Below are 14,316 nucleotides of genomic sequence, written 5' to 3'. Positions count from 1 at the left end.
TTATTATTATCATTATCATTATTATTACTCCATCAGTGCTTTTATAATTACTAATTAATGACTCAAACACCTTTCAAAATGGGTTGGAGAACATGCTTTAGGCAATCTAAAATGAACTGTGTTAATCTTTAACTTCAATATTATCAGCCTAATTCAAATTGAGATTTCAAGATTATTCCTTCAGTTTTACTTGGACAACTACAAGCATTTTTATTGACCAATGACTGAGTGATAGAATCTAAAACCTTTTCAAGATCAACTTTTATTACCCAGAGCTCTCTGGTTTATGATAGACTTTCTGGGCTAAAGTCCTTTGCAGTCTCTTTCTTTCTCTTGAATGAGGCAGTTAGTTGGCAGCTTCTAATTTCAAATGGATTTACGTTTGCAAAAAAACCTGTTCCAGCTTTCTGTAAATCATGGTGATAGCAGTTACATAGAAAAACAGTTGCTGTACTATATGTGTTTATAGCATGGAACTGAAGTAAATAATAGTATGCTAGAATTACCATATATATTTGACTAAGTCGCCCTCAGGGCAGATTTTGGAGACAATGTTATGGATTTTGATATGACCCTTGGATAAGTCAAGGGTAAAACCTAGTAGCATGTAACAAAGGATCTAAAAGATGAAGCAGAGGAAAACAATGCCAAAGAAATTACAAAATTGCAGCAGGTATAAGTGTTTGTGTTCATGCTGAAGGCTGGATGGATGAGAGAGCAGAAAAGGATCAGTGTTTCCAGGACAGATTACACTCTTTCCTTTCACCAGAGGATGACCCCTTTTAAAATAAGTTAAATATAGTACATACATTGACCTGTAGACAAACTGACTCAGGGGTTTTGGGTTAATTTTTGGTCTAAAGTTTTTAGACTCATACGTTGAGTATATATATTAGATCTAATAAAAAATCTACTACTACTGAAGTCAAGTCACTTCAACTGTTTTGTATAAAGATATTGCCAACTATTCTTACAATTAAACTCTTGTATGAGCACAGACAGAAACTGCCCCTGAAGTATAAGATAAACTGTAATGCCCTTCACAGGCCTTACACTGTTGGTTGTCATTGTAACCAATTTTATGGGGGGGTAAAAGAAGCTGACCTCCCCTTGGACAAGAACTACAGAAGCTAAAAATCCAAAGAAGGGTGGAGAAGGAAATACACAAGTACTTTCAATAAGCTGGGGTATCATAGAACCATCTGAGTATTTATGGTCATGCTAATATCCTGAACTCTAATCATGTTTTTGTTTGGATTGTGAGAATGCACAGATTATGAAAAATCTGTTCAGAAGATCGTCTGTTATGTCACTGCTTTTCTTCAGTCTATTTGCTGTGCATGACTATATTTTTCTGTTGCAGCCCCTACTCCATGAAATCTTTCTCTCTGGACTATTTGTCACACTGTTACATCAACAGTGTTTCCTCAGCTCCTCCTATTTCCAAAGGCATCTCTGCTATGTGAGATACACCTATGACAGCCAAATCAAGAACCTGATAAATTCTATTAGGACTTCAATCTGTATTTAGATTACTCTACAAAACAGGGTGACTTTTCAATATAACTATACCACTACATGACGGATCAGGAGTCACCTTATGCCCCTCCCTACCCATACCTACAGCTTTCTATCTTCCATCCAGAACACACCACAATGCCTCTACAACCAAGCCCTACAAAAGAACCACATCTGGTTCACTTTTGACAAAGATTCAAAACATAATGAGCTATAACAATGAGAATTCAATTAATCATGATTCAAGCCATAATGAGTTCAATGAGCCTAACTAATTATAGTTTGGGCATGTATACTATAACCTGGGCAACTCTCTCTCTCTCACAGCCCTTTAGTAATATAACTGTCCTTGCTCATAGCTGCATAATGTGCAACAGCTACTCATCTACAGTCTACATAACAAAGAAATAAAGGGATCAAACCCGGCAACAAACTCAGGCATGAAACCCACTACAGCAGTTAACACCAACCACAACTTCAAGGACTCATACACCTAAAAGCAATGCCCTTCTGCAATCCTGAAGAAAAGGTATGTGTGCTTTGAGAAAATGGTGAAAATGGGTGTATAGTTTTCTGTTTCTCCTTATGAGCTGGAGAAAAAGCTCTGGTAATTTTGGAGTTAACAAGAAACAGGCTTGGGAAAACTCACTCATCTTAATAGTAACATATTAGCCAAGAAAAACCTTCTCAGAAGGGAACTAGGCAGAACCAAACTACTGAATTATGCTTGTTATTATAATATTACTGCAAGCATTTTCCTAGTACTGTGAGTCCTGGTATCAAGCAGCACATATATGATGTGTACAATAAGGAAAGTTTTTAAAAAATAATACTTACTTGTAAATCATTTTCCTTTTGGGCCTGTCCAGATCCTCCTTTGTTACAGGACCTCTATGAAGGAGAAAAGTCAATATTTACAATGAGAAGATGAAGAACAACATCAGCATCTTGCAGCCACCACAATAAGGAGAGTTAGGAAAGCCAACTATATTTAGAACTATTGACTGGGCATTGATCTGAAAGTACCAGACATCTTAACACAACTCCTTTCTCATTCCAGAAAAGACATCGCTCCAGATGTTTCAAAAAAGGATGTGCCATTGAATTCCAATGTATCATATTCCTGCCTATAGTAAGAGAACCAAGAACATCTCTAGCACGAGATGTGGGTACCTGCATGACTACAGCAGGCAAAACTAAATGTTAATTGTAGACAGAAGCATCCAGATTAGGGAGATACAACTGAGGTTTTACTATAAACGAGTTTTTCTGCAGAAATATAGCACTTTGAAAACCAGCTAATGTATAAAACTGGTTTAACCATAATATTTTATCAAACCTTAAAATAAAGAGAACTTCTTCCTTTAAGATATTTTATTGATACATCTTATATCACTTCTCAAAGCAACATAAGCAAAACAAATTTATTCCATATTTAGTGGACTGCAGTGTGCTTTTAAATACCCTATCACAAAGCATTTTCAAAGGTTCCAAAACGTGCTGCAACTGCTGAGCTCAATGGCACATACTTTTACTATTAACTGCACCTATAAAATGCAGCAGGGATGCAAGCTCTGTAGTCCATTTAGGATTTCAAAGCTATGAAACAAACAAGTCTGCCAGTTCCATTCAGTAGCAATATACTAAGGCTACTAATGCTGTGCTTCTCTAACAACACCCTGCTTGAAACCAAGCCTAAAATTACTAATATTAATGAAGATAATGGAACTGACAATTCTGTTTGCTTTAACATTTCATTACCAAAGACCAACTGAACAAATAACCAGCACTGATTGCTTAAATATTAGCCAAGTTACAGACTTTCTCACAACTTACTTGCTTCATCTTGAAATAAACCATTTTCCACATTATAGCAGTAATTCTTTCCATTAAAATTAGCAAGAATATGTAAATACTATTTTAAAACTAAATTCCTTCCAACAAGAGCTTATTTTCTTTAATATTCACAAGACAAATTTACAAGTGCATATTAAATTGTGATGGTACACACAAAAAAGATATTTATCACTGCCGCTGTTTTCTCTCACTGACTACTCCTTGAACAGCATTCATACTCCTTGAACAGCATTCAAAGTTGCACATCATCCAGAAGTATTTTCTGTTTGATGCTCCCATATGATGGTATAATCTATCAGAAGCAAACTGGATTAGAGAGGTTTTACCCTGGACCTTAACAGAAACTACTTTTAACTTATTAGGAACACACAAGTACTAGAAGACTGGCCAGTATTTTTGTATTAAGGGGCTGTGCAGATTGGCATCTTTGGCTGGCCTGAGGACGGAGTCGGGCGTGGCGTCCACATGACGCATGCCCCGACTCTGCCCCCAGGCTGGCGTGACACCACACCACACAATGTCACAGCACCCTTTCCAGGGAGCAAAAAGGAACTACTTTTTGCAGCTCCTTTTTGCGCTGTGGAAAGGCCAAATCGGGGCCACAGTGTGCGGTTGCTGCAGCCCCAATCTGACGAAGACAGAGACGGCTGCAGGCTGCCCCTAGGTTTCAATTAAGTGCCTAAAAAAATTTAACTGCATCAACCGGATTCTCTTTTAAAGAGAAAATGTAAGAGAAACAATATTCAAACACTACCATAAAAGGAGAAGTGTATGCGATTCCTTCTTTCTCTCTTTGACTCAAAAGGGACATTGTGTGAATGAGGCGACTGCGTCTAAATAATTGTTTTTAAGATTCAATTTTACCAAAGTACTCTTTAGGTTACCTGAATTTACTTTCATGCTCTGAAAAGCAAGTGCAGCATAGCCTTTTTTGCATAACCAAAAAAGTGTAGGCAAATCATCAAGCACACAGGTATGTTAATGCTAATAAGAGATATTGCTGAAAGTTTGTTTCAAAGATTCCTGAAGGAAACACCATCAGACTAATACGCCCACATTTTGGATACCAGCTTAAGTAGTTAGAAATCCACTTGCTGACTTTTTAAAACAGGACTTTTATTGTGCAGAGTATGGCCAACTTCCAAGGAGATTACAGGAAAGACACTGTATAGTTTTTTACCAAGAACAAAGATAATAGGGAACTGTGTTGTAGGAAAAGGCTGTTGTAACTGTTTGATACCATAAAGGAGGGGCCAGAAGTGAGGAAGTATTTATTTAATAGGTCTGTAATTTTGTAAAATCAAGCCTTCAGACGTTTTACTAAATGTAAGCTGACAAACAGAAGAAAGGTGGCCTCTACATATGTGGAAGTGTTACCACATTGTCTCTGATTGCTCACAACAGGCCATAGCCATCTGGTGAAACAACAGACAATGAAAAATGAATAGACTGTATTTTTATGGTAGAAAATATGAAAACAAACTGCTGTTACACAGGAAAAACAGTTAAGATGTGAGAAATAGTTCTGTTGCTATTATGGGACAAAATGTATTTGGTAGCACAGTAAGACTTTAAAAATGAAAATTAACTGGAAGAGTAATTCAGCAGCCAAAACTATTTAGTAATATTAACTGTAACAACTTCATGCTGGGCCATTATGTTTAATTTTCCATCAATGAACAGCAAACATTAGGCAAAAAATAATTCAGTGACAATATGAATGAGCAGACAGCATACTCAAAATATAAAGCTGGTTATTTTTCACTGAGTTTTCATGTAGCAACAAATCATGTGTGTGTGTGTGTGTGGATAAGACGAGATGTCTAACCTCATATGAAGACTGAAACTCTAGGCCTCCAATACTGTACTTCCCATACTGGTACATTAACAGCCAAGTACAGTCTTCGGTAATAAACTGAGAGGCAATCTCTAATGGATCAGAAAAGTCAAACTTGGTATGACTTTTACTCTGTAGAGCCTACTCCCCCCCTCCCCCCCAAATTATGACATGGCAGATTCATATCTAACTTTTACAAATAGATTAATGTTGTCTCTGGCAATTTTTTGAAATTCACTTCTATGTTCTATTCCTAAAATACGTTTACAGATGTTGTAATGTAGGGACTATCTTATACAGAACTAGAGACTGGTAATTTTGAATATCACATCAAGTAAGGAACAATAAGACGTATTACTGGGCATACAAAAACCAAGAACATCCCTAATCCCTTTTACTTCTGATCAAATTACCATTCTTTAAAAGGAGCAATAGGAAGAAGTGTGTTTAACGCACCATTTTGGCACTGATAGCTCCCATTTAACAGTGTAGATATTTTTAAAATTTACAAGGCAATTATTTTCATCATAGTGTCACACTCTGAACCACAAAGAAATTAAACCCGTAGAGAATGCTCCAACTTCAGAGATCTCATACTATACCGTGAATCGTGTCTGTCACCTGGAAACCAGAGTGCTCTAGGCACGATCGCATGGACAAGCCTGCAGCAGAGAACACATGCACATACAACTAAAATGGTACATTACCCTCAGATGACCCTTAATGCCACCCAACAAAACAAATGTCCCCTTAACAGGATTTCTGCTATCAGGCTATCTGCCAATAAAAGGCATTTGCAGTTATTCCTTGCTACAAGTCTTTAAAATAAAAAATCACATCAGTAATGGAGTATTACAATTACAGGATTCCATATATCTTTTTCAGTTACCATCAACACCACAGAACTGCTGTAAATACTCCTAATTTTGTTCTCTACACAAATGGAATGACAGATACTATAGGTATAAAAGTAGTCATAAATGCTTCCTATTTAATGCAATATTTTGCTTTAGCTGTTAGTAATAACAATGTTTACACTTCAGCATCAGAAATAGGGCATGAGCTGTTATTCCTAGATCTCTATTATTTGGGCAACTGAGGTCTTCTGTTACAATTAAGCATTACTTTAATACAGTGAATGCATCATTCCTGTATTCCTATATCTAAATTTTGGTTTAGCTGTACAAAAGCAGAAGCTTTATTTCAATCCCAAATTCAAATTGCTTAGATGCCTTTGGGATTTTGAGACCAATAACAGTTTCTTCACTGAGTGGAAATCATTTTTAAAACACAGATCTTTTCAGGCTAAGCAGAGGGGACAACAGCAATTCTAGTGATTTTCTATGCAAAACAGGATTGAACTGCTGCTAGAGATACATGTCCTTTCATTTCAGTTTTTCAAAGTCAGGGAGAGGACACTGAAAGGTAGCATGCACATTTCCTTTTCAAGCTCACTAATATTTAATTAGAACCTCTGTTCTTCAAAAGTATGTATATATATATGTATGTATGTCCTTTTTTTTAAAAAAAGTATCTTAACTGTATAATAAAACATTCTTTTATATGAGCAGTCTAGTGACAATTTCTTTGACACATTTTTAATGCAGATCAGCCCGACTCAGCTCACAACACATCTTCATAAGACAGTGGCTTAAAATAAAAGCCATTATGAATTAGTCCCCATGCCCTTTCTTCATAGTAGCTTTAGCCAACTTAAACAATTCATATTTAACAATCTGTACTGACATTTGTGTCTTCCAGAAATTTAGGACAAGCAAACTGGAGTCATGTTTAGTGTACAGTGTTTTGTTTTTTAAAGTCATTTCAGTTGACATACGTAGGACTTGTAGGTATTTTCCAATCATCAGTTTAAAATGTTGAACAAAGAAGTTGAAAAGCTGAAACTTTGTTCCTGAGAGTACATCTTCATATACTGTACTTGCCACATAAAAGAACTTAAGTTCTAACTAAAGTGTTTTGCTTAAACAACTAAAATATGTCCCTCCTTCAATTTAAATTACCATTCAAATGGTAATTAAGGATCAGCCATAAGAGTAAAAAATAGGTATGTGCACCTGCATTTATAATTAGCATTTCTATAAGCTTTAAAAACATTAATAGCACTAGAAGCCCTTCAATATTATTCAATATTATTCCTATGTATACAAGAAATGAATAAGATCTGAAAACATAAAAATACAGTAAGATCAGCTTGCTTATGTATTAAAGATTGATCTGGAAGAGACAATTGTTTATACTGAGACCCTGAATATAATCTGAAAGTTTTACCTTGGGACTGCCTCTACTTACTTAACCCTTAGTGAACTGCACCAAGAGCAGTCATTTCACTGCCACTATGGAAATAAAGGAAGTTAGATATCTTAAAAGATCTTAAATATGAAGAGAAAAAATGGTTAGGATGTTAATACTCAAATGACTGGCCAAACTAGACCTTAAAGAAAAATCTACATCTTCTGTGTTTTTTTCATAAAAAGATAAAGAAGATGGGATATTTATGGAAATAGGATGTGCCCATATCCTGATTTATGATTTTCCAGGCCTGGATATTTAAAGTACATGATTACAATGAGTGTGGTAGAAATTCCACAGGAATTAATCCCAAAATCCTGAAAACATCACTTTAATTTTTCCAGACAAAAGGTAGCAAATAATTGCAATGCACTGATTTCTATCTTTACTTTATAGACTGCTTTTAAAGTTTACTTTCTAGTATTTCAATAGATAGTAAAATCAATGATGTGGATTACCAATGGACTAATTAAATAGTCATTGCCACTTTGACTAAGTTTAGCTGCTAGTCCTAGTATCAATATTTCAGGCCATTGTTTCACTGTAATATGCTGCTAAGATAGATAATAGAAAGCTACATTTAAGCAGTAACTTGATCACAGGTTTCCAAATCCATTATTTCACACTCTGTAGCACAGAACCCAAGATTCACACGTGCAACCACAAACTGTTGTCCCAAAAATACTTTCTGTGTGTTCCAAAACACCTATATGAAAGTCCATTAGTTATAAGAGACTGAGTACAAACAGTCAGAGATCCCTTGGAACCTAAATAAAATGTGGAATAGTCACGGGTGGGGAAGTTACAATGAAGGATCACCATAGGAAAGTGACTTGTATGCATTAAACATCTAGATGTTTAATGTATTTTTCTAACCCTCATCTGTCATATCAGTACTTGCTGTTTCATATGGATGAGGAATGCATCTTCTCACCTTTGAGATGGCATAAGGGAAAAAACCCTTTCTAGCAAAACAGAGTTCTATATACTACTACAAGCTCATGAGTGTTACCGCCAATGCCATCGTCAAACTGAATTATCACACAAATTAGATGGATTGTACAGCTGTCTTTCTAAACAGCTGCAAACATGTGACTCAGTACATGTGTAGAAAGCAGACAAGAAATTTAAGATAAATGCAAAATTATTGGGTAAATTCATAGGAATAAGAACTAGATTTGTCTATTAGTTGCATAACTGGCAACTCCAGATAGTGTCAGTGTCTACAACATGCACAGCAAAGACTTTTAATACAAGTGTAATGGCACCCAATAGTATGGTCATACTATTAATGTATTATCTCATACTATCAATGCTAGAACTAAAGAACATTTCCTAAGAATCTATTTACAGCCATATTACACTGTATATTTATTTGGAGACAAGTCTCAGTGAATTCAATGGGATTTACTGTTAAGTAAATGAATGCAGAATTATACTCTTATAATGTAAATTTTGTAATTGAGTATACTTTTTCCTTTTTTAAAGAGTCATAATTTGGTTTATTATTGCAAGTGCAATGTCTGTGTGTGTGGAATCCAAAGAATACCGACAGATCACCTTTACAATTTGGAGGTGCTTCAAGATCTACTTTTGTCATTTGATGCCTCAAATGGCCTCTATGGCATGGAGCATCTTTCATCAGCTTTCAGATGTTGCAGGTGATGCTGCCAAAGACAACCGGGCTACAACCGGCCATGCTCCAGTAGCTCCAAGACTGGGTATTATAGCCCACTGTATTGCTGGTTATTTGCTGAGACTGCTCAAAAAGTGCCTGATTCGAAATGATTAAATGGGATCTACCACTAAGAATAAGTTGAAAATACATAACTTTAATCACTTCCACTCTATGTTCAAATATAATAAATATAATGCAAAGTGTTAACTCCTACTGTTATAGTCTTATACAGTCATTCACCAAAGTACCTAAAGGAATGTTTGCCCCGACATCAGGGTACCTATAAACCTCTGTTCACCTTTGAAGCTTTTCTTCATGCCCTTCCAACTGAACTAACATGGACTTGAGAAGTTTGCCTGACATGCACATAGTGATCTTTTTAGCGTCATGCAAAGCTGTAAGATTTTCAATGTTTTAATTGATTCTAGGTGCTGGTGGACATTTTTCATGATTCTGAGCATGTGTTTTTATTCTGCTATTATTATTATTATTATTATTATTATTATTATTATTATTATTATTATTTTGATAAATTGAAAATAGCAATATGGCTAAAGGAGGAAAAGGAATGGCGTAAATGGGTAATATAGCCACAGTGACCTGCTTCCCATTTAGTATTTTTATTTTCATCCTTCCATGCCAAAATATATGAAACTGTCAACACTTTTACTACCTGTTTTGTTAAATTAGCAGTAGTAACGGCAAGGCACAAATTTTGTAGGAAAGGAGTTCTGAAAATTTATAAGCTACTTGTATGCTCAACATTAATGATCCAATTCAGTTCCAGACCATATACTGTAAATTTACTACCAATGTTCAACCCAAGTCTGTAAAACAGAGAAGACAGTAAGTAATTATTCTTTTGAATATTTAACTTATAGGTAACTCTTGCATATATTGGCAAAACGTGATAGCATACATCATACTATATCTTACCTATAGAAAGCAGCACAACTTCTAAGCAATAAAAAAGAACAGATCTAGAGAGAAGAGCCTTCAAATGTATAAGAAAGTATGAAGACAATACCTTATTATAGCCTTTCAAAACTATTCTAATTCAAGAGGTTTAAGTATTTGCCCAACCCACTAAAAATACTCACCATTTGTAGAATTGCACCATATAAACGAAGAAGAACTGTGCGTGGTTCATCTGCAACAGTCTCTATGGTATCAGGTAATGAGCACTGGAACAGCATGTTGCTGAGGCCTCCCCTGGGACAATAAGCATAAAATTTAATCATAATATGAAAACACTCTCTTCTCAAGGGTATGTAGCTGTTCATATTCCAGAACTATGAATGAGTCAATTGAACTTGTGAGAGCTATTCTACAACCTAACTTTTCTAATTATCCAGCTTTATTAGCAATTCAATTTTCAATACAAGTTTTTGAACTTAAATGTAACAGTAAACTCTAAAAACTATATTTAAATATTATTTTACTACCATTTAGAATCCGTAACACATTTTACCAATATAATGCAACTGTGATGCAATTAAACCCACTGTTTCAAAAATAGATGTCAGACAAGCAGTATGATCCTAATATGTACAGTGCATAACATATATTAAGTATACTTGCCAATTTTTTGCAAGTAACTTGGTACACAACACATAGGTCTAACATCATGAGGTATGTTAAATTGAAGCTTAATGAATCGGTTGTCTGCATTTATGCCCTTGAATTATCTTAAGCATTCTGTATTTTGTCTATAACTAGATTTTCCCCTTAAATATTAAGGTAGGACATGACACCAGGAGACTCAGCATAATGTAGTGGCTTGAGAGTTGGACTACGCACTCTGGAGACCATGATTCAAATCCTTGCTCAGCCATGGAAACCCACTGGGTGACCTTGAGCAAATCACTCTCACAGCCCCAGAGGAAAGCAAAGGCAAAACCCTCTCTGAATAAATCTTGCCAAGAAAACTCCATGATAGGCTTGCTTTAGTGCTGTCGTACGTAAGAAATGACTTCACATTGGTTTTGAAGGACTGCACTTTTAATGCACTGCTTATACAGAGGGGGTATAAATCTGAGCGTACTTTTGTCACTGTAATTTGAAAGAGGCCTTTTGTATTGTAAATTGCCAATTTACAGGATTGTAGCTTTAATTTCTTAATTTTTTTCAGATCACTAATAGAACCCTATCAATAAAAAGTTTCAAGGCTGAACTCTGGGTCGTTATGAAGTTCCTATTCCTACAGATGAAAACTCCAAAGAAAATCCATGATAGTTATGATATAAACATTGAGTTACAAGTTCACATCATACTCAATTGTAAATAAGTAGTATGCCAACTTTCAGCATGAAGAGACCAAAGATGCAGAAAGGTCTGGTAGGCCTTCAACATTGTCAACTCCTGAAATAACATGTTTTTCATAAACTGGCAAATGAATCTCAGCTAAAACAATTGCTGAGACACTAAAGATATCCCAGGAATGCACTGGATTTATAATTCATGAGCAGTTCGTTATGCAGAAGCTGTCAGCCCAAAGGGTGCAAAAATGTTTGAATGCTGATCACAAACTAAATCAAGTGGGTACCTCCTTGTTGATTTTGAGCATTTTGAGTAATGTAGTGATAATTTTTTGGAAAGACTTATCAGTGCTGATGAAACATGGTTGCATTACTATGATCCAGAGACCAAACAACAACCCTTACAGTGGTGGCACTCAGGTTCTCCACAAGTGAAGAAATACAAGCCTGCAAGGTCATCAGGAAAGGTCATGGTCAAGATTTTGGGGATCAAGAAAGTATTTTGATGACTATCTTCAGTTAATGTAGAATACTACTCTAATGTAATGTCCAATTAAAGGAAGCACTGAAGGAAAAACAATGAGGAAAGCTGTGAAAAGGTATCCTCTTTTTGCAGCACAATGCACTGCTGACAGGGATGGCACGATGGATGTTTCGAAGAATTTGGGGTTTAGAGTTTAAGTGCATAGATTGTGCTCCATCTATTTCCTGTTTCCAAATCTTAAAAAGAGTTTAAAAGGCAGGCAATTTTTGGATGATTAAAAGGTGACATCAGCAGAGCAGTATTTCAGTGGTCATATATCAGAGTGTTTTTTGGAAGGGTTAAAAAAACTTGAGAAATGATGTGCCAAGTGTGCTGAACTTGAGGCTGCATATGTGGAACAGCACATAAGCTTCTATGTCATTGGGCCAAAACACACTGCAAAATAATGAAGTGCCCTGGCTTAGTGCTATGGATTCTGGGAACTGTAGCTTGTTGTGGCATCAGGTCTCTGACAGAGAAAGCTAAATGTCTCACAAAACTTCAGTTCCCAGAATTCCCTAGAATTGAGCCAGAGCAGTTAAAGTGGTCTCAAATTGGTTTATTTATGCAGTATGTTTTGCCTCATTCTTTTCTTAACTGGGCCAAGAATTTTTCAGCACTCTTCGTATTCTGCTCTTGTGTCTGATTTTAAAAAGAGCATAAAGTGCACTGCCTCCAGTTGCTGGGCTGGCAAAGAGCCATCTAAATGCTGATCCTGCCCTGTTCAGGCCAGAGTTCTGCTCTAGACTCCACATTTCTAGAGATGGAAGACTGTGCCTCAAGAAACTGCCCACCAAACTAGGCACCACACATCCTCCTACTGCAATTGTTATATGCTGGGGTTTCGTTCTAAGATCCCCATGGACCACAAAATCCGTGGATGCTCAAGTTCCATTAAATATAACAACATAGCAAAATGGTGTCCCTTATAAAAAATAGAAAATCAAGGTTTGATATTTGAAATTTATACTTTTTTGAACATTTTCAAACCATGGATGCTTAAATCTATGTATAAAAAAATCCACGTATAAGAAGGGCCGACTGTACATCTCTTCTGTCACTCAGTTTCAGCAATCTTTATGCACCAAACAGGTCAGCTGTGGCAGTTAGGAGGAGGTTTGGGTGGGGTTTTCTTTTTGAGGCAGACAAAGCACACTGACTTAAAATCCCCAGCACACTAGTGTCTCTTAGATATCATTGTTTCCAGTAAGGCCCAAAAGGGGAAATCCCAGCTACAGTTCTCATGTGCAAGAACAAATCAAGTTCATTTATTATTCCCATGCAATTCAATCTATATTGAACTTTCTAAGCTGCACTTCTTACTGATCTCACTTCAGTATATGTCAAATTGGAAGAGGGGGTCTGTGTATAGCAAACAGGGTTGTGGTCCACAGAACATGCATCTGGAGTGTTTTTGCTCCTTCTCCACTTGGGCAAAGTGAATAAGCAATAATAACAAAAGACTTGCCAGTTACTTGTACTGTTGACAAAAATAATGGCTCAGGATACAAAAATATGCAATTTGTGTCATCTTATACAAGTGATTCATACAACAGAAACAACACATCCCTCTTTAAAAACAACTCAAAGTATATGTAGCTGCTCATTAGCATGTGATGTCAGCTCTCATTAGCATGTACCTCCCCCCAGATTAACCCTTTGTGGTTCAGGGGAAGTCCCCAAATGACTGGAGGGCCCAGTCATTACAACAAATACTGTAACAGTAAAACTGACAGCTCTTTCTATTCCTTTTGCATTCCTTCCCCCAGAGACAGAAAAGTCAAGGTTTGATAAAATGAGGGACATGGACAGAGCATCGAGTTTACAAAGACACTGCAACAAGAATATCTACCATGTCAGCTTGCCAAAGTTAAAACTGCATGCTTAATGCAAACATGTGTAAGAAACCCCTGCTATCTCCTTCTATACAGGAAAGACAGCTTATGCGGGAGACTATATACCTTTGAGAAGCAGAATGCAAATGTGCTGCACCTTTCCATCACCAATCTTCCACCAACTTCTTTCTCTGCAGGGTTTAAGATATAAGTTTACCCTAACTTAGTCAAATTTGTAAGAGGAAATTTATTGTTGATGTATGCCTTCAAGCCATTTCAGACTTGGCAACACTAAGGTGAACCTATGATGGGGTTTGCTTGGCAAGATTTGTTCAGAAAAGGTTTACTTTTGCCTTCCTTTGTGGCTGAGTGTGACTGAGTGGATTTCCACTGCTGAAGGATTCAAACCCTAGCCTCCATAATCATAGTCCAACTCTCAAACCACTGCACCATGCTGGCTCTCAAGGGAAAGTAGTGGGGAGAAAAACATACCCCTCATA

General features: G+C 36.4%; 1 protein-coding gene across 3 annotated transcripts in view; it reads right to left on the bottom strand.

Annotated features, from left to right (window-relative positions):
- CHKA (choline kinase alpha) overlaps positions 1 to 14,316 on the bottom strand; it is a 31,053-nt gene that overhangs the window by 12,435 nt on the left and 4,302 nt on the right. For all 3 annotated transcript variants that reach the window (XM_042446504.1, XM_042446497.1, XM_042446489.1), the window contains exons 2-3: positions 10,301 to 10,412; positions 2,356 to 2,409 (exon numbers count right to left, since the gene is read on the bottom strand). In XM_042446504.1, the coding sequence (XP_042302438.1) occupies positions 2,356 to 2,409; positions 10,301 to 10,412 (166 nt within the window). The remainder of the gene's footprint in view (positions 1 to 2,355; positions 2,410 to 10,300; positions 10,413 to 14,316) is intronic.

This window comes from Sceloporus undulatus, chromosome 1 (genome assembly GCF_019175285.1).
Source record: "Sceloporus undulatus isolate JIND9_A2432 ecotype Alabama chromosome 1, SceUnd_v1.1, whole genome shotgun sequence".
NCBI lineage: Eukaryota > Metazoa > Chordata > Lepidosauria > Squamata > Phrynosomatidae > Sceloporus > Sceloporus undulatus.
This window is presented reverse-complemented; position numbering and strand designations above follow the sequence as displayed.